We start from the raw sequence: 27,198 nt of genomic DNA on the forward strand, positions 1-27,198 counted from the left end.
AAAAATAATAAGAACCATCTATGACAAACCCACAGCCAGCATTATACGGAATGGAGAAAAGCTGGAAGCATTCCCTTTGTAAACTGGCACAAGACAGGCATGCGCTCTTTCACCACATGGTATTGGAAATCTTGGCCAGAGCAATAAAGCAAGAGAAAGAAAAAAAAAAAAGCATCCAAACAGGAAGAGAGGAAGTCAAACTATCCCTGTTTGCAGATGACATGAGTCTGTATCTAGAAAACTCCATAGTCTCAGGCTAAAAGCTCCTTTAGCTGATAAACAACTTTAGCAAAGTTGTGGGACACGAAATCAATGTACAAAAGTCACTAGCATTCCTACACACCAACAGTCAAGCCAACAGCCAAGTCAGAAACACAATCCCATTCACAATTTTCATAAAAAGAATAAAATACCTAGGAACACAGCTAACCAGGGAACTGAAAGATCTCTATGACGAGAATTACAAAATACTGCTTAAAGCAATCAGAGATGACACAAACAAATAGAGAAACATCCCATGCTCAAGGATAGGAAGAATCAATATCATTAAAATGGTTATACTGCCCAAAGCAATTTACAGATTCAATACTATTTCTATAAAACTATCAACAACAATCTTCACATAACTAGAGAATACTATTTAAAAAATCATATGGAACCAGAAAGAGCCCCAATAGCCAAGGAAATCCTAAACAAAAAGAGCAGCACTAGAGGCATCACGTTACCTAAGTTCAAACTAAACTACAAGACCACAGTAACCAAACAGCGTAGTACTGGTGAAAAAACAGACACAGTTCAATGGAACAGAATAGAGAGCCCAGAAATAAGGCTACATACCTACAACTACTTGATCTTCAACAAAGCTGACAGAAACAAGCAATGGGGAAATAACTCCCTATTTAATAAATGGTGCTGGGATAACTGGCCAGCCATATGCAGAAAATTGAAACTGGACCTCTTCCTTATACCATACAGAAAAATCAACTCAAGTTGTATTAAAGACTTAAATGTAAAACCCAAAACTATAAGAACCCTGGAAGACAACCTAGGCAATACCAACCTGGACTTAGGAATGAGCAAAGATTTCATGACAAAGATGCCAAAAGGAATCACAACACAAGCAAAAATTGACAAATGGGATCTAATTAAACTTAATAACTTCTGCACAGTAAAAGAAACTATCAACAGGATGAAAAGCCAACCAACAGAATGGGAGAAAATTTTTGCAAACTATGCATCTGACAGAGGTCTAATATCCAGCATCTATAAGGAACTTAAACAAATTTATAAGAAAAAACACAACCCCATTCAAAAGTGGGCAAAGGACATGAACAGACACTTTTCAAAAGAAGTCATCCATGCAGCCAACAAGCATATGAAAAAAGCTCAATATCACTGATTATTAGAAAAATGCGGGGGGTGGAGCCAAGATGGCCGAATAGGAACAGCTCCGGTCTACAGCTCCCAGCGTGAGCGACACAGAAGACGGGTGATTTCTGCAATTCCGTTTGAGGTACTGGGTTCATCTCTCTAGGGAGTGCCAAACAGTGGCTGCAGGACAGTCGGTGCAGCACACTGTGTGCGAGCTGAAGCAGGGCGAGGCATTGCGTCACTCGGGAAGCACAAGGGGTCAGGGAGTTCCCTTTCCTAGTCAAAGAAAGGGGTAACAGACAGCATCTGGAAAATCGGGTCAGTCCCACCCTAATACTGCACTTTTCCAACGGGCCGGGAAAATGGCACACCAGGAGATTGTGTCCTGCACCTGGCTCGGAGGGTCCTATGCCCATGGAATCTCGCTGATTGCTAGCATAGCAGTCTGAGATCAAACTGCAAGGCAGCAGCGAGGCTCGGGGTGGGGCGCCCGCCATTGCCCAGGCTTGCTTAGGTAAACAAAGCAGCCAGGAAGCTTGAACTGGGTGGAGCCCACCACAACTCAAGGAGGCCTGCCTGCCTCTGTAGGCTCCACCTCTGGGGGCAGGGCAAAGACAAACAAAAATTCAGCAGGAACTTCTGCAGACTTCAAAGTCCCTGTCTGACAGCTTTGAAGAGAGTAGTGGGTCTCCCAGCACGCAGCTGGAGATCTACGGACAGACTGCCTCCTAAAGTGGGTCCCTGACCCCTCAGCAGCCTAACTGGGAAGCACGTCCCAGTAGGGACAGACTGACACCTCACTCGGCCAGGTACTCCTCTGAGACAAAACTTCCAGAGGAACTATCAGACAGCTGAATTTGTGGTCTCACGAAAATCCACTGTTCTGCAGCCACTGCTGCGGACACTCAGCCAAACAGGGTCTGGAGTGGACCTCTAGCAAACTCCAACAGACCTGCAGCTGAGGGTCCTCTCTGGTAGAAGGAAAACTAACAAACAGAAAGGACATCCACACCAAAAACCCATCTGTACATCACCATCATCAAAGACCAAAAGTAGATAAAACCACAAAGATGGGGAAAAAACAGAGCAGAAAAACTGGAAACTCTAAAAAGCAGAGCACCTCTCCTCCTCCAAATGAATGCAGTTCCTCACCAGCAACGGAACAAAGCTGGATGGAGAATGACTTTGACGAGTTGAGAGAAGACGACTTCAGACAATCAAACTACTCCGAGCTACGGGAGGAAATTCAAAACAATAGCAAAGAAGTTAAAAACTTTGAAAAAAAATTAGACGAATGGATAACTAGAATAAACAATGGAAAGAAGGGCTTAAAGGAGCTGATGGAGCTGAAAGCCAAGTTTCGAGAACTACGCAAAGATTGCAGAAGCCTCAGGAGCCGATGCGATCAACTGGAAGAAAGGGTATCAGCGATGGAAGATGAAATGAATCAAATGAAGTCAGAAGGGAAGTTTAGCGAAAAAAGAATAAAAAGAAACAAACAAAGCCTCCAAGAAATTTGGGACTTTGTGAAAAGACCAAACCTACGTCTGATTGGTGTACCTGAAAATGACGGGGAGAATGGAATCAAGTTGGAAAACACTCTGCAAGATATTATCCAGGAGAACTTCCCCAATCTAGCAAGGCAGGCCAACATTCAGATTCAGGAAATACAGAGAATGAATACAAAGATACTCCTCAAGAAGAGCAACTCCAAGACACTTAATTGTCAGATTCACCAAAGTTGAAATGAAGGAAAAAATGTTAAGGGCGGCCAGAGAGAAAGGTCGGGTTACCCACGAAGGGAAGCCCATCAGACTAACAGCTGATCTCTCGGCAGAAACTCTACAAGCCAGAAGAGAGTGGGGGCCGATATTCAACATTCTTAAAGAAAAGAATTTTCAACCCAGAATTTCATATCCAGCCAAACTAAGCTTCATAAGTGAAGGAGAAATAAAATACTTTACAGACAAGCAAATGCTGAGTGATTTTGTCACCACCAGGCCTGCCCTAAAAGAGCTCCTGAAGGAAACACTAAATATGGAAAGGAACAACCGGTACCAGCCACTGCAAAAACATGCCAAATTGTAAAGACTATCCAGGCTAGGAAGAAACTGCATCAACTAACGAGCAAAATAACCAACTAACATCAAAATGACAGGATCAAATTCACACATCACAATATTAACTTTAAATGTAAATGGGCTAAATGCTTCAATAAAAAGACACAGACTGACAAACTGGATAAGGAGTCAAGACCCATCAGTGTGCTGTATTCAGGAAACCCATCTCATGTGCAGAGACACACATAGACTCAAAATAAAGGGATGGAGGAAGATCTATCAAGCAAATGGAAAACAAAAAAAGGCAGGGGTTGCAATCCTAGTCTCTGATAAAATAGACTTTAAACCACCAAAGATCAAAAGAGACAAAGAAGGCCATTACATAATGGTAAAGGGATCAATTCAACAAGAAGAGCTAACTATCTTAAATATATATGCACCCAATACAGGAGCACCTAGATTCATAAAGCAAGTCCTGAGTGACCTACAAAGGGACTTAAACTCCCACACAATAATAATGGGAGATTTTAACACCCCATTGTCAACATTACACAGATCAACGAGACAGAAAGTTAACAAGAGTATCTAGGAATTGAACTCAGCTCTGCACAAAGTGGACCTAATAGACATCTACAGAACTCTCCACCCCAAATCAACACAATATACATTTTTTTCAGTACCACACCACACCTATTCCAAAATTGACCACATAGTTGGAAGTAAAGCTCTCCTCAGCAAATGTAAAAGAACAGAAATTATAACAAACTGTCTCTCAGACCACACTGCAATCAAACTAGAACTCAGGATTAAGAAACTCACTCCAAACCACTCAACTACATGGAAACTGAACAACCTGCTCCTGAATGACTACTGGGTACATAACTAAATGAAGCCAGAAATAAAGATGTTCTTTGAAACCAACGAGAACAAAGACACAACATACCGGAATCTCTGGGACACATTCAAAGCAGTGTGTACAGGGAAATTTATAGCACTAAATGCCCACAAGAGAAAGCAGGAAAGATCCAAAATTGACACCCTAACATCACAATTCAAAGAACTAGAAAAGCAAGAGCAAACACATTCAAAAGCTAGCAGAAGGCTAGAAATAACTAAAATCAGAGCAGAACTGAAGGAAATAGAGACACAAAAAACCCTTCAAAAAATTAATGAATCCAGGAGTTGGTTTTTTGAAAAGATCAACAAAATTGATAGACTGCTAGCAAGACTAATAAAGAAGAAAAGAGAGAAGAATCAAATAGATGCAATAAAAAATGGTAAAGGGGATATCACCACCGATCCCACAGAAATACAATCTACCATCAGAGAATACTACAAACACCTCTATGCAAATAAACTAGAAAATCTAGAAGAAATGGACAAATTCCTCGACAAATACACCCTCCCAAGACTAAACCAGAAGAAGTTGAATCTCTGAATAGACCAATAACAGGCTCTGAAATTGTGGCAATAATCAATAGCTTACCAACCAAAAAGAGTCCAGGACCTGATGGATTCACAGCTGAATTCTACCAGAGGTACAAGGAGGAACTGGTACCATTCCTTCTGAAACTATTCCAATCAATAGAAAAAGAGGGAATCCTCCCTAACACATTTTATGAGGCCAGCATCATCCTGATACCAAACCCCGGCAGAGACACAACCAAAAAAGAGAATTTCAGACCAATATCCTTGATGAACATTGATCCAAAAATCCTCAATAAAATACTGGCAAACCGAATCCAGCAGCACATCAAAAAGCTTATCCACCATGATCGAGTGGGCTTCATCTCTGGGATGCAAGGCTGGTTTAACATACGCAAGTCAATAAGCGTAATCCAGCATATAAACAGAACCAAAGACAAAAACCACATGATTATCTCAAAAGATGCAGAAAAGGCCTTTGACAAAATTCAACAACCCTTCATGCTAAAAACTCTCAATAAATTAGGTATTGATGGAACGTATCTCAAAATAATAAGAGCTATCTATGACAAACCCACAGCCAATATCATACTGAATGGGCAAAAACTGGAAGCATTGCCTTTGAAAATGGGCACAAGACAGGGATGGCCTCTCTCACCACTCCTATTCAACACAGTGCTGGAAGTTGTGGCCAGGGCAATCAGGCAGGAGAAGGAAATAAAGGGTATTCAATTAGGAAAAGAGGGAGTCAAACTGTCCCTGTTTGCAGATGACATGATTGTATATCTAGGAAACCCCATGGTATCAGCCCAAAATCTCCTCAAGCTGATAAGCAACTTCAGCAAAGTCTCAGGATACAAAATCAATGTACAAAAATCACAAGCATTCTTGTACACCAATCACAGACAAACAGAGAGCCAAATCATGAGTGAACTCCCATTCACAATTGCTTCAAAGAGAATAAAATACCTAGGAATCCAACTTACAAGGGACGTGAACGACCTCTTCAAGGAGAACTACAAACCACTGCTCAATGAAATAAAAGAGGATACAAACAAATGGAAGAATATTCCATGCTCATGGGTTGGAAGAATCAGTATCATGAAAATGGCCATACTGCCCAAGGTAATTTATAGATACAATGCCATCCCCATCAAGCTACCAATGACTTTCTTCACAGAATTGGAAAAAACTACTTTAAAGTTCATATGGAACCAGAAAAGAGCCCGAATTGCCAAGTCTATCCCAACCCAAAAGAACAAAGCTGGAGGCATCACACTACCTGACTTCAAACTATACTACAAGGCTACAGTAGCCAACACAGCATGGTACTGGTACCAAAACAGAGACATAGATCAATGGAACAGAACAGAGCCCTCAGAAAGGATGCCGCATATCTACAACTATCTGATCTTTGACAAACCTGACAAAAACAAGCAATGGGGAAAGGATTCCCTGTTTAATAAATGGTGCTGGGAAAACTAGCTAGCCATATGGAGAAAGCTGAAACTGGATCCCTTCCTTACACCTTATACAAAAATTAATTCAAGATGGATTAAAGACTTACATGTTAGACCTAAAACCATAAAAACCCTAGAAGAAAACCTAGGCAACACCATTCAGGACATAGGCGTGGGCAAGTACTTCATGTCTAAAACACCAAAAGCAATGGCAACAAAAGCCAAAATTGACAAATGGGATCTAATTAAACTAAAGAGCTTCTGCACAGCAAAAGAAACTACCATCAGAGAGAACAGGCAACCTACAGAATGGGAGAAAATTTTTGCAACCTACTCATCTGACAAAGGGCTAATATCCAGAATCTACAATGAACTCAAACAAATTTACAAGAAAAAAACAAACAACCCCATCAAAAAGTGGGCGAAGGACATGAACAGACCCTTCTCAAAAGAAGACATTTATGCAGCCAAAAAACACATGAAAAAATGCTCATCATCAGTAGCCATCAGAAAAATGCAAATCAAAACCACAATGAGATACCATCTCACACCAGTTAGAATGGCGATCATTAAAAAGTCAGGAAACAACAGGTGCTGGAGAGTGTGTGGAGAAATAGGAACACTTTTACACTGTTGGTGGGACTGTAAACTAGTTCAACCATTGTGGAAGTCCGTGTGGTGATTCCTCAGGGATCTAGAACTAGAAATACCATTTGACCCAGCCATCCCATTACTGGGTATATACCCAAAGGACTATAAATCATGCTGCTATAAAGACACATGCACACGTATGTTTATTGCGGCACTATTCACAATAGCAAAGAGTTGGAACCAACCCAAATGTCCAACAACAATAGACTGGATTAAGAAAATGTGGCACATATACACCATGGAATACTATGCAGCCATAAAAAATGATGAGTTCATGTCCTTTGTAGGGACATGGATGAAACTGGAAACCATCATTCTCAGTAAACTATCGCAAGGACAAAAAACCAAACACCGCATGTTCTCACTCATAGGTGGGAATTGAACAGTGAGAACACATGGACACAGGAAGGGGAACATCACACTCCGGGGACTGTTGTCGGGTGGGGGGATGGGGGAGGGACAGCATTAGGAGATATACCTAATGCTAAATGATGAGTTAATGGGTGCAGCACACCAACAGGGCACATGGATATATATGTAACAAACCTGCACATTGTGCACAAGTACTCTAAAACTTAAAGTATAATAATAATAAAAAAAATACAAAAATAAAATAAAAGGAAAAATGAACAGAAATGTATAAAATGCCAAAATATTATTTTGAAGCAATCTATTTACATCTCAATGAAATATTATCAAATCTATCTGTAAAAGCAGAAAACCCAAAGAAGTATCTTTAGGAACTACTTTAATTTTTTTTAGTTAAAGAATATAATTAAATACCATTTCTTAAAAATATTCTCTAAAAATATGAACCTACTACTAATTTACTTAGTTTTCTTCTAGTCACTTAGGATAGCAAATTTTTCAAACCCTTGTAAAAAAAAAAAAAAAAAAAAAAAACTTTAGACAAAGGGGTGAAAGGCCTGATGCCTTCCTAATACCATTTAAAGATCTTTAAAAAAATATACATTAATTGCTTCTACTAACAATTATAAATATACTCACCAATGATCTTCCCATTTTTATCACGTTTTACTCCTAGTTCTTTTTCCTCCTTTCTCCATAATTTAATTAAAAGACTAGCAGCTGTCTGATCGTTCTTCCCTTGCCAAGCATTGACATGAGCTGCAGTTTTGGGATTATCACAAAATTCAACCATTATTCCAAGTATTAGATTACAGAATTTTTTTTGGTTCAACTTTAGCAAGGAAACAGAAAAGGAAAAAAGTTGCAATAAATATTAAGAATTATTGTCTTCAAAAAAAAAAGAGAGAAACACTTGTATTATCATTAAGTTTCTTCTAAACTCAGAGTCAGGAAAATCTCCTGTTAAAATGGACACCCATTGTAATCGCTATATTTTCAAACATTAGAAATTTAAAAGGATAAAAAGTTTTAATATAATTCTGAAGTCATTATAAACATATATTATGACCAAAATGTGACTGATGTGGTTGAGTTGGAAAAAGGAGATTTGCAAAAATAAGATGTTCATTTTAAGTGGCGAAGCTCAGTAGTGTTATACAGAGTTCTCGGTAATTAGAGGATCTTTCCGATTTATATGCTTTATTAAGGCTTGTAAAGATTCATACTAACTGTAATCTCTTTGTTATTAAGAGAGTAACTGATGGTAACTGCAAATGACAATCACATATGAAAATAAAACAAGATGTAATTTGGTTTTGTGGCAATCATCATCCATAAAAGAGTATTTAAGGATTCAAAAAAATTCTATTATAAAGCATATTTCCTTTATTTTGCTACAAGTAGTTTTCAGCACACCAAAATTTAGGTATAGAAAATTCCATCCAGGTGGAAGGGTGGCAAATGTTCAAATTCATATGTGTGGTAGTGATTCTTGGAAAGAATTTGAGGTCCCCAAAGGTGTATTTTTGGGCAAATGAAACCATAAACTCCGACTGGCTTCTGCAGATGCCAAAGGGCTCTTTTTCAGCTAACCCTGGGAAGGCTCTGTGGGAGGGAGGTCGGAGCCAGCTGTTTCTCGATCGTTGATATATCTTTGGATTTTATTTGTACATTAATGATATTAACACTCCAGTCGGGGTTGGGGAGTCCCTGATGCTAGGGCTGGGGTGGGTGGAGTTTGAAGACTCTTGGGAAAGCCTCTCCTGGGGCCACTGTTGGGGGTGGGAGTGAGCCCACCACAGTGGCCACTGGCAGGCCACCACTTCAGGCCCAAGTCCTGGGATGGGGGGAACAGTCACTGGGTCTCAGATTCTGAGACTGTTGTTTAGCTTACCTTTCTGCTAGGATTGGCTTCCCACAGAGGGCAGGGCCCATCCTAAACAGCTTCCAAGTCCCACAAAGGTGGCTTGTGGGAGGATTTGGAAGGAGCTGCATTGTGGGTGGGGAGTGTGTGGGTTGAGGTCATACCAGCAAGTAGACTAGGAACTGAGCCCAGGAAAGGAGGATGTTTTCCTGGTGTTTGGATGGTCAGCTGGGAGTGTCCATCGTCAGGGGAAGATCAAACACAGGTGCACTCAGCTGCCCAGGGCCTCTGGGTCACTTGCCTTGACTTGCAACTTGCTTTGAACATCACAATCAAAGCAGCAGGTTCTGTGGTCTCTCAAACTGATTTTTATTTGCCTCTCTGGCTGCAAGACTGCCTGGAACCGCCTGAGGCCTATGCATCTGAACAAGTGGGTCTCTCCCATGGGCACCAGGAGTGGGTGCCAGCCAGCCCCGAGGATTCCCAGCACCCCACCTATGGTCTGGCCAGCATAGGCTTGCTAGTTCCTTCTTGGTCAGAGGCAGCTGCATGGAGGAGGGAGGCCAAGGGTTCGGTCTAAGCTGTGCCCTGCCACCTGGCAGGAGGCCTACTCACAGCCCAAGTCATGGAAACAGGCTGGAGCAGCCCAGGAGATGGGCCCAAGATGTTCTGGATCCCTTGGGTCCTAGTGTTATGTTCCAGTCTTCCCACCTGTGCTCAGGATGCATCCCTGGGATCCAGCCCCCAAGGAAGCTCCTGCTGGGATGGTGTCATCTATGAGTTTTGAACCAGTGTGGTATGGTCCTTGGGAGCCCTGCTCTGAGCTTGCCACACTGCTGAGAGCGCCCACTGTCCTGTCCAGAGTGTCAGTGGTCCTGACCCCCAATGTGGGCAGGGGCTGGGCAGGAGTGTGGGGTCTGCCGTGGGTTCAGAGGACCCTACCTCTTTGCTGGTTTACCTGCTGTTGCCCATTTTCTCTGGGTACTGCTGGCCAGAGGACTTTAGCTTACCCCTGAAGAGCCTGTCCATGTCATTTTCCTACTGCCATAGACACCCTAAGCCCAGGGCCCCTTGAGGCCCAGACTCAGCCTGCCCACTGGTGCCGGAGACGGAGTGGAGTGGGCCTAGATCCGAGGGATGCTACCTCTCCCTTTCCCACTTGAGGACCCTGGGGAGAGATGGGGGCGGGGAAAATGGAGGTATGAATTTGGGGTAAAAGAAGTGAGATCTCCGCTTGCAGGTCAGCCCCTGCCTTGCAGGGCAGGCTGAGTTGACTCAGGCCCTGTGAGATAGAGGGCCAAGCCCGGCCCTGCCCACAGATCCCCTGCTCCTGTTGTATTCTGTTGTAAATCATTTGGCAAGACTATTTTAGTAACTGCTGCCTAACTTCCCTGTGTTCTATTTGAGAGGCGCCTGTCTAGATAAAGTTGTCTTGAAATTTAAAAAAAAAAAAAGAAAAAAGAAAATTCCATCCAGAGCAATGGCCTCCATAATCTAATTCTTCTATGTGAAATACTTTTTGTTGATTAACTTTTACAGTATACTGTTATTTGAATATAGCAAAGGAAATATGTAAGCTTTTGTTTCAATTGCAAACATCATCAGTTTCCTTTTATAAAATGAAAGGATAATAATATTACCTGCAAAGGGTTATTATGAGTTATATGAGACTCGCTGGCACATAGTAAGCTCTCATTGACATTTAACCATTATTAGCAGTTATCATTACATACTTTATATTTCAGCAGAATGGTATTAAGCAAAACACTCAAGGAAATGAGTTTTTTTATTTCTCTACTTCAGGAGACAGGCAAATGTGAAAGATTGAAATTGATATAAAATTTTCATTAAATAATATTTGTAATTTGCAATTAATTTGGTTGAATCAGCATTAAAATACTCTAATATTCATAATAACAGTAAACACAGGAATAATGTTAGGCACTATATTTAATCCATAATATATATGTATGCATGCACACTTAGATGCACACACAGACATACAATCACTCATTTAATCCTTCCAACAATACAATAAGATATATAATGTTGTTATCTCTGTTTTACAGGTGAAGAAGTCGAAAAGAGAGAAATGAACTAACTATCAGGGAGGTTAAGGGGCACAAATAATTTTAGCACTTTTGCTAAATCAAAGTAGGTTTGTTATTCTGTTAATAAAATCAAGAATGGTGGCAATCATAGAATCACAGACAGGGAGCTGGCTAGAACTCTGTGTGAGAACCTCTCTCAAAGTTTTATTGAAACAAAATTGTATGTTTCCTCCCATATCATCCTGACTATGGATTCCAGTTAGAATTGAGGCTAGTAAGGGGCTACATTCTTCACAGCTGCTAGATGGCACTGTCTCTACTGGAAGGCCTCGCTTGCTCACATCTGCTCATTCTGCAAAACAATGGTCCATGACTCACTAGACTTCACGTTACCTCCAAATAATACATAGTTCTTTAAAAATGCTCATCTTTGATCCTTGTCTAACGTGGCCCTTATCTTTTAATATCAGGGGAAGAAACTAGAAGTTATTAATAAATGACTATGGGTTTTCATATGGTCGAGCTCTTCACCAACTGTTTCTTAGCAGGTTGATGGAGTACAAAGAAAAAACAAATTCTTTGTTCCCGTGTATTTGAAAACATTGAAAAAACACTGGTAAAATGATTTTCCAACCAGAGGAATTTTCAGAGCCTTTAAAACACTGTGTTTTATGAATCTCTAGGAGCAATTTTGTTTAAGACCGTACCTTTGAAGATGATTTGGGGCACATTTATTCATAGAATTGTGCTCTGTGGCATTCAGTTTGGAAAAGGTCTTTATTAGACATATTTGTCTTTTGTCTTATGATTGTTATAGCCATACTTACTGCTAACAAATCCAAAAGGAGAAAAATGCCTTCCTTTTCAAGAAAATAATCCTCTGAAGGATAACATCCCAAAATACAGCACCTTAAATTAAAAGAAAGTTATTCATTTGACATTTATTGTTAAACTGAATTTGTACAGCTTTATTTTTATCAAAGCATTTTCAAAGAATATGTTTTCTTCATTTTCTTAAATCAAGTAGCTAATGTTTTTACCTAAAAAAAAATAGAACTTTGAAGAAACTTTACCAGCGTTGTTTAGTTTCAACGTTTTTAAAAACCAATATCCATTCTTTTTCATAACTGCCTATTTCTTTCCTACAAATAAAACATTCTCCTTTGCTTTCATGATATTAATTATTCTTAGTGATCATCTCTGGCTGGTCTCGTAACTTTTTTTGCAAGATATATCCATTCATTGTTGCTGTAAACCAAAAATAAAATTCTAAGCCCCCCAACCAACTGAACGAACCCTTCTCTCAGCCAAGGCATTCCCAAATAAACTTGAAAAACTAGTTCAGGCCATGATGGGAAGGAGGCGTTGGACATGCCTCATTATACCTTCCTGCCTTTGGAATTCAGGCACAACTGACCAGTGAGTATTAACATTAAAACAGAGATCTTAAGAATGAAAAAACAGGCTCTTCACAACAATGAGATACCAAATTCCAACTTGACTCTGGTATAGCATCACATGACAGTAGGCTCTGAAAGAAATCAAAGTATTTTACCCCAAAATATATTCCTTTGACATATTTTTAAATGGTCCTGGAAAGCTGTCTCTTCTAGGGAAAATCTACATTCTGTAGTGAATCCCCTCCCCTGTCCAAGTATTTTCCTGATCCAGGAGAGATTTAACTAAGTCCGGCACCTTTTAAGGTCTGATAAGAGACATTTACCAACTATTCTACATAATAAGAAACTTGGTCTCAACAATCCCTTATTTTAACCCAGATACTCCTTTCTATTGATCCCCAGTTTTTAGATAATAACTTACCCATTTCGACAGATAGCAATCAGGAAATTTTTGAATCCACCTCTGACCTGTAAACTCCTGCTTTGAGTTGCCTTTCCTTTCCAAATCAAACCAATGCACACTTTATGTGTACTGATTGATGTCTTATATCTCCATAAAACGTATAAAACCAAGCTGTAGCCCAACCACCTTGGGCACATTTTCTCAGGACCTCTTAAAACTGTGCCTCAGGCTGGGCGTGGTGGTCACGCCTATAATACCAGCACTCTGGGAGGCTGAGGGGGGGGTGGATCACCTGAGGTCAGGAGTTCGAGACCAGCCTGGTCAACATGGCAAAACGAGGTCTCTACTAAAAATACAAGAATCAGCCGGGCATGGTGGTGGGCACCTGTAATCCCAGTTATTCAGAAGCCTGAGGCAGGAGAATAGCTTGAACCCGGGAGGAGGAGGTTGCAGTGAGCTGAGATCACGCCACTGCACCCCAGGCTGGGTGACAGAATGAGACTCCGTCTAAAAAACAACAACAACAACAACAACAACAACAACAACAACAACAAAAACTGTGCCTCAGGCCTTGGTCAATTATATTGGGCTCAGAATGAAACTCTGTAAAATATTTACAGGCCTTGTCAACATTGCTATTTCAAGATGTTGGTGCACTTCAAACACTGGATAATTATTGATTATATCTCATCTTTGCAGTTGAGATTATTTTGTCAGAGGTGTTTGAACGAGAGCAATTCCATCTTGAATAGGGGCTGGGTGAAATAAGGCTGAGACCTACTGGGCTGCATTTCCAGAATGTTAAGGCTCTCTAAGTCAAAGGATGAGACAGGAGGTCAGCACAGATACAGGTTATTAAGGCCTTGCGGATAAAACAGGTTGCAGTAAAGGAGCTGGCTAAAACCCACCAAAACCAAGATGCTGACAAAAGTGACCTCTGGTCATCCTCACTGCTACACTCCCACCAGCACAATGACAGTTTACAAATGCCATGGCAACATGAGGATGTTACCCTATATGGCCTATAAAGGGGAGGCATAAATAATCCACTCCATGTTTGGCATATCATCAAGAAATAACCATACAAACGAGCAACCAGCTGTCCTTAGGGCTGCTCTGATTTGCAGTAGCCATTCTTTTATTCCTTTACTTTCCTAATAAACTTGCTTTCACTTTACCCTGTGGACTCACCCTGAATTATCTTCTGCACCTGATCCAAGAACCTTCCCTTGGGGTCTAGATCAGGACCCCTTTCCTGTAACATCCTTCTGGCAACCATGGAAGGGACGATAGTGAGAAAACCCCTGACCCAAAGACTAATATTGGGTAAGTGTTGGGGTCTGGTAACATCTTTCTGGCAAGCCCAGAAGGGACAATATTGAAGAAAGCCCTCAGCCCCAAACCAAAGGAAAGAGACAACAGCACTGGTTGGCCAACCTTGGGTGAGTGGTGGGGTACTCGGCTGAAGGATGGCATTGGGTTAGAGGTCAACTTAGGGGAGTTAGAGTCTCTCCTTAAGTCAAAGTGGGTTAAAAGCCTCTCTTATTAAAAAGCAAGGAAACTTGACTGACCCTGGGTTCGAAGGCCAATTTAGGAGGGTTAGAATCCCTTGTAAGATTTAGGGGGTTAGAGGCCCCTCTCAGTAAAGTCCCTTTTGGCTAAGAATGGGTTTGGCACTATGGGATGTTAATTGCTATTCTCTTTGGAATAATCTGCCTTGCACTTTTTGCTTATGGTTATGGGTGAGAGGATTAGGCACATACAGGATTGTGGGACAAAGGAAGCTTTTTCCTCCCTAAAAGGGGAAACTTGAGAGCAAATGGGAATGCTGGAAAAGAACCCTTCTCAACTGAAAAGCGACTGGCTGAACTTTTGGTTCAGTGTTGGCACCAATGGGCAGGTCTTTCTCTGGCCTCCCTGAGCACCTCACCTTCCCCACACTGCCACAAACAATGCTCCCTTCCCTTCCCCTCTGTGCAAACCAGCTGAATGAATGGTAAAAATCACTGTCTCCTCTGTAAAGTTTTGATTAATGGGAAAAATGATTTGAAAGCCTAATCTTAACCTGTAGCCAAGATGGTGTACTTTGTCTTTCTGTATTGTTCTGTCATAAAGAGGGGTACCTTAGGAGAGAACATAGGGTTAGGACACCTTTAAGCCTGCTTTCAAGATGGCCCAGCAAACTGGTCAGTTACAAACTTTGCTGCAGGTCCCCCAAAAAACTAAAACTGGATGAGGTTTCCCTCTTGTCTTGTATGTCCTTGGGAGCTTGACCTTGTAACCTTGTGGCCATGCTTTCTGTTTTCACAATGGCGGCCCAGGTTCAGGGTTCAATTCCTGGCTTAGGGAAGGAGTCCTTCATCTTCTGCGTGTCTCCATATTTAAATGTATTATGTGTGTGATGTTTATATATGAAAGAGCTCTAATTAGTTTATTAATAATAAGAGCTTAAATCAAATATTTTTTCAGAAAAGTAAAAAGCAGAATGCCGTTTAGTTCATGTGACTTTAGTAATCTTTGGGAAATCAAGACAGTTTTAATAAAGATTATTGGTAAAACAAAAATATCTTCAAAAATGTAACATTTGGTGTAAATTATGCAGATCAGGTATCAGGTTTTCCAAATACTTTACGGTCATAAATGGCTTCTTTGACTTTTGAAAACTGTTCAATTTATTTAGGAGCATTAGATTGTAGATAGGGCTGGGGACATGTGAAATTAGCCATGCCCCCTAGCTATGCACAGAAGGTTGTAAAGAAAACAGATGTTATATAAAAAACAATTTTGTATGGTAGATTCTTGTGCTAAAGTAAAACAACTCATTGTTTAAAAAGAGGGATGTTTAGGAAAAGTCAGAAAGTCTAAGCATGTCATAGTCTATGCAAGTTGTGAAAGGATTAGTGAAATGGAATTTGTGCAAGAAATGTTGCACAATTTGAAGGTCGTTAGGCCCCCTTAATGCTTCATAAAATGCCACTATGACTCTTACTGTAACTTGCCTGCTTTATGGCTAGGTAAGGCCTGGGACACATGGAATAAGACGCTGGAAAGAGTCAGACCTTATCTGTACTTCTGTCTGGGTCCTCGGCTCCATGCCTAGTACATAATTAGAATGCTGAACTTACCAAGCTTTTTGCCAAAAGCAAAAGTTGCCAAGAGTTAACAGCCTAACATGTATTTGAGACTACTAAAGAAACAGTTTTATATGTAAGGTGTATAAAGAAAGTGAAATGTGTTTTTGGCAAAAGATTATAAGAAGTCACGGGAATGTGGATTTTTTTTTCCTACATTAAAGGGTATTTTACAATTAGATAAGATAAAGCTGAAGGTTTAAGCAAGTTGGGGCAGGTTTGTGAAAAATTGTAAAAGAAATTCTGTGTGTGGCCATTGGCTAAAATTAAAGGGGTATTATTCAGTTTTTCTGTAAACTGAACATTGGCATAAATGACAACAGGTTTTTCTTGGAGCAAAATCCTGTTTATGATCTGCTCTTTAACAGAAATTGTAAAGGGTTATAAAAGGTTTATGAGAATCTTACCTTATGGTCAAACATTAAAATTGGGTAGATATGTCGATAGGTTTTATTAAGAATTGAGTTTAAAATTAATAGTACACCAATATAAAGGTAAAATTTGGCTTATTTTGTATAAACATCACACAGGAAGCATTGTCAAATGTGAAACTGTATTTAGCTTTCTTTGGGCTATATTTGCATAAATGTGTTATTGGTATGTGTTCCAAAATGAGGGAAATGCCTACAATTCTGATATGACTTAGTATAGGTCACTAATACTTATAATTGCTACATAAAATCGTCGTATGCCACTGAGATAACTAAATTGCTTTGTCAATCGTGTTTTTGACTGTGTGATGTTTTGTCATCCACAAACAATTGTTTTGTTTTGATCCTCTTCAAAAGGTCGTTTATAGTCAGCTATAGAACAGGTATTCTTAAATGCAGGTTTCTGATAACTTTGGAGATTGTGAGCTCTGAATAGAGGAAAAAATCTTTCAGAACTCTCATAGAGAGCTGAAATGTTCATGAATATCAAACAGAAATTAATTTTGTGGACTAAACTAATAGAAGTCTAAAATAGTCTTTTTAACTTGTTGCTTAAAACGTTGCTGATCCTTTTTCCCCCCCAGAATCAAGACAACTCATCTTTGGAGCTATTTACAGCTTCTAACAATTGGGTAAAGTATGCTCGTGTGAACAAAATTTGGAGCATATTTGTTTTTTTCTACCCAATTTCTCCAGAATTTGACAACTATTTGTGAGTATTCTTAATTTATGGCAATATAAATTAATAAATTAGGTATTTGCAACAAGAAGTATAATAAGAATCTGTTTTCTTTTGCAACAGAACACAATTGGAGACACTGATTATTTTACTAAGGCTTTGACTGGAATGGTGTGCTTTGGGGAATCAGACTTGATGTGTAAAGCCAATAAAAGTCCTTTGGGAAAACTTGGTACTTTGTCTACACAGTCTCTGTATAGGGTTCCTGGCCTGTGGTAAGTAAAGAATGTCACTTTCTGACAGGCCCAGGAGCCCCAAGTTATCTTGGGACCTCAAGAGAAGAAAAATTTACCAAACTCTTAGGTATGTGAGGGTACAAACTCATGGCTGGGCTTGGCTTTAAAAAAGTCTTATCTGAGATTCCTTAAGGAACAGAGTTCCATCAAAGCCAATTCAAATAGCCCATATGGCAAATAATTATTCACTGCACTTTATACAAATAATCAGGCCAAGTATAATAAAGCAAATTGGTCTTACTATAATTTGTCTTTAGGATAAATGGGAAACTGGAGAGAGAAATATGTTTCAGGAACTATGGTACACCTGTTGTTAGATTCTAGTCTCATCAAGTTTGTTTCTGCAATTTAGGCTAACGCTGCTCATTCCTGGGAACCAACCAATGATCTCTGACTGCTGCTCAGAAGAATCAAGAGGGCTAGGTAATGTGAAAACCAGAATTGATATTCTATTCAATTTTATCAATATCAATCAATAATTAATATTCAATTGTTACTCTTTCAGATATCACCTTCTGTCAGAACTCAAGAGTTATGAATGACCCTCGACATACCGATGCTTTCTGACTGAGTTCCCCTGTACCCTGAACACAAGAGACCCTAATAGATAGGCAGGAATATCATCACCCCTCTTTAGCCTGAAGATGTTACAGAAGACGGATCTTCATCCCTCTGCAACCCTAAGGACTAAGGCTTCTCTTATAAAAGGGATGGAGAAAATGTCAGATGCATTTGAACCAGGGCAACTCCATCTTGAATAGGGGCTGAGTAAAATGAAGCTGAGACCTGCTGTGCTGCATTCCCAGATGGTTACAGCATTCTAAGTCACAGGATGAGATAGGAGGTTGCAAAAGATACAGGTCATGAAGACTTTGGGGATAAAACAGGTTGCAGTGAATAAGCCAGTTAAAACTCACCAAAACCAACATGCTGACACAAGTGACCTCTGCTTGTCCTCACTGCTACACTCCCATCAGTGCAACAACAGTTTACAAATGCCATGGCAACATCAGGAAGTTACCTTATATGTTCTATAAAGGGGAGGCATAAATAATCCACCCCGTGTTTGGCATATCATCAAGAAATAACCATACAAATGGGAAACCAGCAGCCCTCAGGGCTGCTCTGATTATGGAGTAGCCATTCTTTTATTCCTTTACTTTCCTAATTAACTTGCTTTCACTTTATCCTTTGGACTCACCCTGAATTCTTTCCTGTGTGTGATCCAAGAACCCTCTCTTTCAGTCTGGATCAGGACCCCTTCCCTGTAACAATTTGCTAAAGTGCCTGCTTTGGTTTGTGCAGCTCACATGGAATCAGGGTTTAAAGCTGCTGCTGGGGCTACTTGCACTCTTCTTCCTGATAGGGAATGTGGACTGAACAAGCTATCACTGGTGGTAGCAACAGATACTATTCTCAGTTCCTCCCAGAAATTGCAAGCCTGCTGTGGTCACTTTCCTGTGTCCCCTTTCTAAACATAGCTCCCTCTTTTAAAAAAAAAAAAAAAAGAAAGAAAAAAGAAAAGACATTGTTTCTACTGCCTGTTTCATCATGGTGCATACATAGGAGGAGTAGGATAGAGGCTGGTATATAAAATGCCATCAGCTTTGCTCCTCCCATTCAGGTGGTCCCAAGTTTTACCCCAGGGGTGGCCAGAGATTTGGGCAAACATTATTCTGTGTGTGCCTGTGAAGGTGTTTCTGGAAGTAATTAATATTTTAATCAGTAAACTGAATAAAGTAGCCTGCCCTTACTAATGTGGGTGGGCCTTATGCAAGCAACTGAAGATCTAAACAGAATGTAAAGGCTGAGTAAGAGGGAACTCCTCTGCCTGACTGCTGAGCTAGGACTCAAGCTTTCAGACTCAAATGGAAATATTTGCTGTTCTTGGGCTTCAAGCATCCAGCTTTCAGATTGGCACTCAGAACACTGGGTTTTCTGGTCCTTAGGCCTTCAGTCTCAGACTGGAACTACACCATCGGTACTCCTGGGTATTCCACTTGTTGACAGTAGTTCTTGGGACTGTTCAGCATTTATAATTGTGTGAGCCAATTCCTTATAATAAATCTCAATCTCTCTTTCTCTATGTTTTTTTCCTACTGGTTCTGTCTCTCTAGGGAATCTTGACTAATATAATATCCAAAGGCAAGGGGTCAGCAAAAGCTAAGACAATCTTAATGGGGAAGAAAAAAGTAGAAAGACTTACTCTACCAGATGTCTAATTAAAAAGACCTAATTATTAAAATAGCACATTACAGAAGGATAGACAAAAGACCAGTAGAACAGCACAGAAAGCCTAGAAATAGAACCAAATATATATGAACATTTGATTTGTACAAAGAAGGTACTGCAAAGCAGTGGGTAAAGGATGGTTTATTCAAAAACAGCATTGAATTACATCCATACAAAAAAAGTAAAACTTGTACCTCACCTTACACCATACATACAAATCAATTCCAGGTAGATTGTAGGTCTAAATGTAAAGGGCAAAACAATAAAGCTTCTAGAAGAAACATAGGCAGTGATCTTCATGACTATGGGGTAAGGAAAGACTGTTTAAACAGGGCACTAAAAGTACTGACCATAAAAAAAGACTGGTAAATTGGACCACACTGAAATTAAGACTTGGTTCAACAAAAAGAGAGTGAAGAGAGTGAAAATGTAAGCCTCAGAGTGGCAGAATATATTTGACAAACATATAACAGAAAAAGGCTCATATCCAGGACATAAAAGAACTCTAAAAAACAATAGGTAATTCAGTAGAAAAGTGAGCAAGAGACTTGAGTAGGGATTTCACACAAAAAAGGCTATTTAAATGGCAAATGAACTCACTAGCAATCAGGAATATGAAAATTAAAACTACAAAGAGACACTGGCACAAGTCCACAAGAATGGCTGCAATGAAAGACACAACGCAATGTGTTGGTAAGGGTGTGGAAAAAGGAGAAAACTCCACACTACCGGGAAAGGTGTAATTGATGTAAGTACTTTGGAAAATTTTTTGGTATTATCTCCTAAAGCTGAACAGACATAAAAATGCCCAGATCTGGGCATTTTTACATCTAGGTGTATACTGGACAGAAATATCTATGATGTTTAATAAAATATATGCACACAAATTTTTTTTATAAGCCTAGGCTAATTTGTGTTTGAATCTTAGTTTTTAACAAAATGTTTAACAAGTAAAAACAATGTAATTTTTTAAAAAACAGAAGAAACTTTTAGAATAAAAATATAAAGAAAGAAAATATTTTCGTATGGCTATACAATGTGTTTGTATTTTAAGCTAAATGTTATTACAAAACAGCCAAAAACTTAAAGAAAATGAAAACATTTATAAAGTAAAAAAAATTTACAGTAATCTAAGGTTAATTTATTGAGAAAAGAAAAATATTTTAAAAGTAAGTTTAGTGTAATCTAAATGTAGAGTGTTGATAAAGTCTACAGTAATGTATAATAAGGTCCTAGGCCTTCACATTCATTCACCATTCCCTCACTGACTCGCTCACAGCAACTGGTACTGCAAGCTCCATTTATAAGTGCCCTATACAAGCGTACACATTTTTTTTATCTTTTATTCTGTAGTCTTACTGTACCTTTTTTAATGTTTAGGTATGTTTAGATACACAATACTTACCATTGTGTTATAATTGCCTACAATCTTCAGTACAGTAACATGACATAGAGTTTGTAGCCTTTAGGCTATACCATCTAGCCTAAGTGTGTAGTAGGCTATACCATCTGTTTGTGTAACTACATCCTATAATGTTTGCATAAGACGAAATTGCCTAAGGAAACATTTCTCAGAATGTATCCTCACTGTTGTAAAGTGATGCATGACTGCTGTGAGTCTAATTTGATTATAGCAATACTCACCAAATGCTGTCCAATGTACTAAAAAGAAGTACATTATAGCCTAAGCCACTCTGTAACTTCCTGGGGTCTGTTTTCATCACATGAAGAACTATATCTACTCCTTCAGTTCCGAAAATTTCCTGTTTAAGATATTTGTTTTAAATTATTTCTTGAAATAAATAAATAATTCCTCCCTTTCCTACTTTATTGGTCCCCTAATATTGCTTTTTTTTACCAGAGAAATACAGCAACATTGTTAGAAAAATACTATTTTTACTGCAATTAAAAAAACTGTACTTACTTGTTCTCAGGAATTTAAAACAAATTATTATAAAATTAATCATTTTAAGAGGGGGCATCAATCAACATGCCAGCTTAATAATATCCCTTGATATTTTTTGTTTTATTCCCTCTCTCCTAAAAAAAGTCATAAAACTTGCACCTTGATTTTCTTCAATATTATAATCAATGCAGTCTAGCATTATGTCAGATCAATTCTTAGATAGTAAGAACTATCAAGCAAGATTTTCTAATGACCCCAAGGGAGAAATAAGATATAAATGTAGTTAAAACATTTAATAATTTATGTGAAGTTTTAACCACTTAATATTTTTCTCTTACTAATTACCTTTCTCATTGCCTTGCTGTTCAGTTCTGGTTCCCAGTAAGCAAGATTACGATTATTTTTCCAGAGGAGCCCAGGCACAGGGTGGTAGAATACAATGAGAAGTTGCATCAAAGCTTGGAGCTAAACAGGCATTCACTTAAAATCTATCTATTGAAACCATCATTTTTTGTTTTTATCTTTCTAATTCCATCCCTTGCTATTTAACATTTAAATTATCAATCTCTGAGACTCAGAGTTCACTATGGAGCTAAAAAAGATAAAAGGGGATTAAGATCTCATTCTAACTTTTGGCTTTAGGTTTGAACCCAATTCAAACCCCAAACAACATTTAAAATGGTACAGCCCACTCTGGAAAACTGTTTGGCAGTTTCTTATAAAGATACATCTACTTTGTGATACATTAATTCCAACTGTAGATGTTTATCCAAGAGAAATGAAAGCATTATACCCACTAGTACAAGACTAGTACAAGAATATTCACTGAAGCTTTATTCATTATAGCTGTAAATAAAAACAACCCAAGTGCCTATCAATAGGGGAACAGATGAACACATTTTGGTATATTCACACAATGGAATACTATTTAGCAATAAAAAGAAATGAATTATTGATACATGCAATGACACGGATATATTTCTTTCTTTCTTTTAATTTTTTTTTTTTTTTTTTTTTTCAGATGGAGTCTCGCTGTGTCACCTAGACTGGAGTGCAGTGGTGAGATCTGGGCTCACTGTAACCTCCTAGGTTCAAGCAATTCTCGTGCCTCAGCCTCCCGAGTAACTGAGATTACAGGCGCACACCACAACACCTGGCTAATTTTTGTATTTTTAGTAGATACGAGGTTTCACCATGTTGGCCAGGCTGGTCTCGAACTCCTGACCTCAGGCAATCCACCTGCCTCAGCCTCCCAAAGTGCTGAGATTACAGGCATGAACCACCGTGCCCGGCCAACATGGATATATTTCTAAAATATGATGCTGGGTGACAGAATCCAGACATAAAAGAGTAAATACTGTGCAATTCCATTCATATAAACTTAATAGGCAAAACCAACCTATAGGAATAGAAAACAGAACAGTAGTTTGTCTGGAAGCGAGTGGGGGCATAGCTTCTAATGGGATGAGGAAATTTTATAGAGATAGAAATATTCTCTGTTTTAATTGGGGGTATTAGTTAAATGGGTGTATACTGTTGTATATTCTGTACCTTTTACTTTATATAATTATGCTCTAATTATTAACAAAAATATTAAATTTTCACAAAATTAAATACAATTATAGAGACTTCCAAAAATAGTTCATAGTGTTAGGTGACTGGGAGACCTGAACAAAACTTTCATAGGCATACATACCTTCCTTTGAATGTGATTCTCACAAAGACCAGATAGGATAAGTAAGACATCAGACTGGATTTCCAAAAGAATGGCTTCTTCCTTTTCATTAGGCTTGCTTATTATATTTTTAAAGATTCCTGGTATGAAAACGTTTAAAGAATGTATAGTTATTGGACACTACTTTTATTTTGATCAATTACTGTTTGGAAATCTCTTCTAAAAAGTTTATTTGGCTAGAGAAACTTCTATTTTATTATTTATTTTTATTTGTTATAAAGAGACAGGGTCTTATTATGTTGCCCAGGCTAATCTTGAATTCCTCGGCTCAAGTAATCCTCCTGTATCGGCCTTGCAAAGCGTTGGGATTACAGGCGTGCACCACCATGCCCAGCCTAGAAAAACTATTTTAGAAGAGAGTATTTTCATTGCATAGTAACCTAGAGGCTGCAAAATGAAGATGATAAATGAATTCCTGGAGCTTTCAATACAATCAGTAGCCCCACCTACATATATAGAACTTCTCAATGTAATCCATAGCCTCACATATATAGAAATTCTAGTTCAGAATTAATAGTATGTCATTAAAGGATGCCCCAATAACCTGAAACTTTGCTCAGCAAACTGTGTTTAAAAATATGCAGAGTTTCATGAGGTAGGAAATGAGTGCCTTTGCAAATATATGACCAAATTTCCTGACTGTGGTTTGCCTAATCTCTTCCTCTCCTCATGGTTAACAGGGTCAATTCTAAGCAAAGGTGGCAGATCTCTTTAGGTGTGTTTTCTATTCCCGTTATTGCTTTCTGCATCTTTCCTTGATGTCTAACTGAAGGTGTTTTAAACAACTTTAGGTAACAGTATTCCATATCCTTTAAAATCCCTCTTTTGCTTCTAATTGAAATTGAAAAGGACTGAAGATGGCTACTAACACTGATGAAATGATATTCATGATACACTTTTGCCTCAAAAAGGATTTTTTTAAGCTTTAAATAAAGAAAAAAAGTCACTTTTTCTCTGTTAAAGGGGTAACTGGCATTAGTGGGAAAGTATGGAGCTATGTTCCAAAGTAGAAGGGCCACGGAAATCATAGCCTATCTCCATAACTGGCCCTGAGTGACTATTCTAGGTCCCATTAGGATGAATTACAGGTGGGGGATCAGACCCTAAGAGAGGCTAGATGGGCCTGCTGGAGGCCCAGTGCTGGGGTATGCCATGGATAGAGGGGCCTATATCGCTTTATCAGGAACTTCTTCTGGGAATCCAGTTTGACTGGCCATAGGTCTGCTTCTTCTTTCTAGATCATCTCATTCTTCTTCCTACCTGGGTGCAGGCAGAAACTTTCCCTGCTGCCTGTAACACATAGTATAATGCTCATATTTCTGTACCCTTCAACTCCTTGCCTTTATTCTCTCCTTGTTATAGATCATTCTATTTCTCCCAGATTCTTCTTCCTAAAACATAACATTGTACGTATAACCTCACTAATCAAAACACTTTGAGGCTCTCCATGCCTTAAGAGGATGAAGTTCGAACTACTGTCAATCACTCAAAACTCATTCCATCTTGGCCTCTGATTATACAATTAACCTATCTTGTGTTATTTATCTTCATAAAACTTTGGCTCCTTTTAAACTGGTTCTGAACACATCACCATGCATATTTCAGGACCATGTCTCTCTGTTCATGGTATTTCCTTGCTTGAAGGCCTTCTCTTCTTTTCCACCTCTAAACTACCCTTACCTCACAGAATCCTAAGACTTCCTAGCCTTGAAAACTACCCAAGCCTCTTAGTTTCTGTAACATTTACGCTGTACTACTCATTAAGTGTCTAATTGATGACGTATAGGCTAACACATGCTATCTTTCTATGATGTATGTAGTTTCTATTTTCTCATTAAGGAAAAGGTCCTCAGTGTCCTGCTCTATATGTGTTTGTAACCCCAGTGTCTACATAGGAAGTATATAAACATTTATATTTTATTTCAATAGTTTTGGGGGAATAGGTGGTTTTTGGTTACATGGATAAGTTCTTTATTGGTGGTTTCTGAGATTTTGGTGCACCTGTCACCAAGCAGTGTACACTGTACCCAGGAAGTGTATAAACATTTACATTTAAAATCTAGTTACTACTTATTAAGCACGTTACTACTACAAAGCCATGTTAGACTCAATAAGACAAGGTCCCTGCCTCTAAGAACTTAACATAAAGATCAACTTCTTTCCAGTTAAAGGGAAAAGGTTCTAAGAAGAAAAAAAACATTGCTATTTGTTTTCCCTTTTCTCTACCCTATTCGCTAGTGCAGGTAGGATTAAGAGATCTTCCTAGACATATGAAAGATTACATTTCCTGGATTTCCTCTAGTTAGACTGAGTTTTGTGCAACAGAATGTGCACAGGAATGATAAAATGTACTTTCAGGTTTGTTCATCCCAAACAAACTGGGCAAAAAGGTAAATGTTTTCACCTAGCTCCTTTTCAATATACTTCGATTTCCTGCTATTTCCTATATTATTATTATTGAAGAGCACCACTCCACTCCACTAATGATGGAAGAGTAATCACCTTAATTTAACAAGTAGAAGATTTTTTGAGTAGGCATTTATAATTAATTGACATCTAGCAGATTATATAATTGACTAGTGAAGCAATCACTGAATACGAACAACTGAAATAGCTCTTTTCAAAGTCAAGGAAAGGTATGATCTAGAGAATTATTTATTTTTTAAATAACAAAAGGTAAGGCAGCTTTTGTTTAGGGGTTCTGAATTTTACGCTGAGTTTATGTGTATTTATTTTAGGAGATACTCATTAAGTGTCTAATTGATGACGTATAGGGTGACACATGCTATCTTTCTATGATATCCATAGTTTCCATTTTCTCATCTAGCATAGTCAAGTGTGTTAAAAGTCAAGGATATTGTGATATTTCATATCAGAGAAGAAACTCCTCTGTACATTTCTGTAAATACCAACGTATCAATGTTCTGTTATGACACATGCATTGGAACATGCCATGTTATCCTGTTTTAAAATAGCTCCAAAAGGCTTGGTCAAAAGTGGTGACCTTTATTACTAAAAGAATAAAACATAACAATAGCCCATTTTAAAAAAAGATAAAGATAATCCTAAATGAAATGATATCTGAGTTGAAGAAATAAATGTTTAAAGGGTTAGTGAGTATGATATTTCAATAAGAAGACACACTGATTTATAGCAACAATATGAAACAAAAATCAAGAAAATATTCAGGAGTTTCTCTGTCATAAAGACAAAATAAATTTTGGAAAAACATTTCAAACAAAACTACTACTATTAAAAGTATTCCTCTTTCATCAGTAAACCACCATGTTATATTTCACCTATCATTTGCTGAATTGTTCCCTTTTCACAAAGATCTTTGTTTACAGTCTCATCTTCAAGGTAGACCATGGCTCTCAGGAGTCTTAAACTGTAACGCATCTGGGCAAACTTGTTGCCTCGGCCACCTGAACCATGAAAACTGTTACCATGACTGAAAAACGGATCTGTGGAGAAAAAGTGATAATTTAAAACAAAAACATTTCAAATAAACAAATTAAATATATCAGATACCTTATACATCTATCAAAAGTTTAAACAAATGTTAAAATTTTGTCATATTTGCTTTAGTTTTTTTAGAGAAATAAAATATTATCCCTTTTCCCTCTTACTATTCTCAGAATAGAAGTATGTGTTTTAGAATTTTACTCAAATGTATCATATTATATGTATCTTTTGCAATTTGCTTCTGTTACTCAACATGTTTATTTTAAAAA

The 27,198-nt window shown here is 38.6% G+C and overlaps 1 protein-coding gene across 2 annotated transcripts in view; it reads right to left on the bottom strand.

The window, feature by feature from the left end:
- CFAP69 (cilia and flagella associated protein 69) overlaps positions 1 to 27,198 on the bottom strand; it is a 72,226-nt gene that overhangs the window by 6,901 nt on the left and 38,127 nt on the right. For both annotated transcript variants that reach the window (XM_058424937.1, XM_032761129.2), the window contains exons 13-17: positions 26,764 to 26,928; positions 23,426 to 23,544; positions 21,468 to 21,586; positions 12,079 to 12,160; positions 7,976 to 8,168 (exon numbers count right to left, since the gene is read on the bottom strand). In XM_058424937.1, the coding sequence (XP_058280920.1) occupies positions 7,976 to 8,168; positions 12,079 to 12,160; positions 21,468 to 21,586; positions 23,426 to 23,544; positions 26,764 to 26,928 (678 nt within the window). The remainder of the gene's footprint in view (positions 1 to 7,975; positions 8,169 to 12,078; positions 12,161 to 21,467; positions 21,587 to 23,425; positions 23,545 to 26,763; positions 26,929 to 27,198) is intronic.

This window comes from Hylobates moloch, unplaced genomic scaffold (genome assembly GCF_009828535.3).
Source record: "Hylobates moloch isolate HMO894 unplaced genomic scaffold, HMol_V3 SCAFFOLD_1, whole genome shotgun sequence".
In the NCBI taxonomy this organism is placed as follows: domain Eukaryota; kingdom Metazoa; phylum Chordata; class Mammalia; order Primates; family Hylobatidae; genus Hylobates; species Hylobates moloch.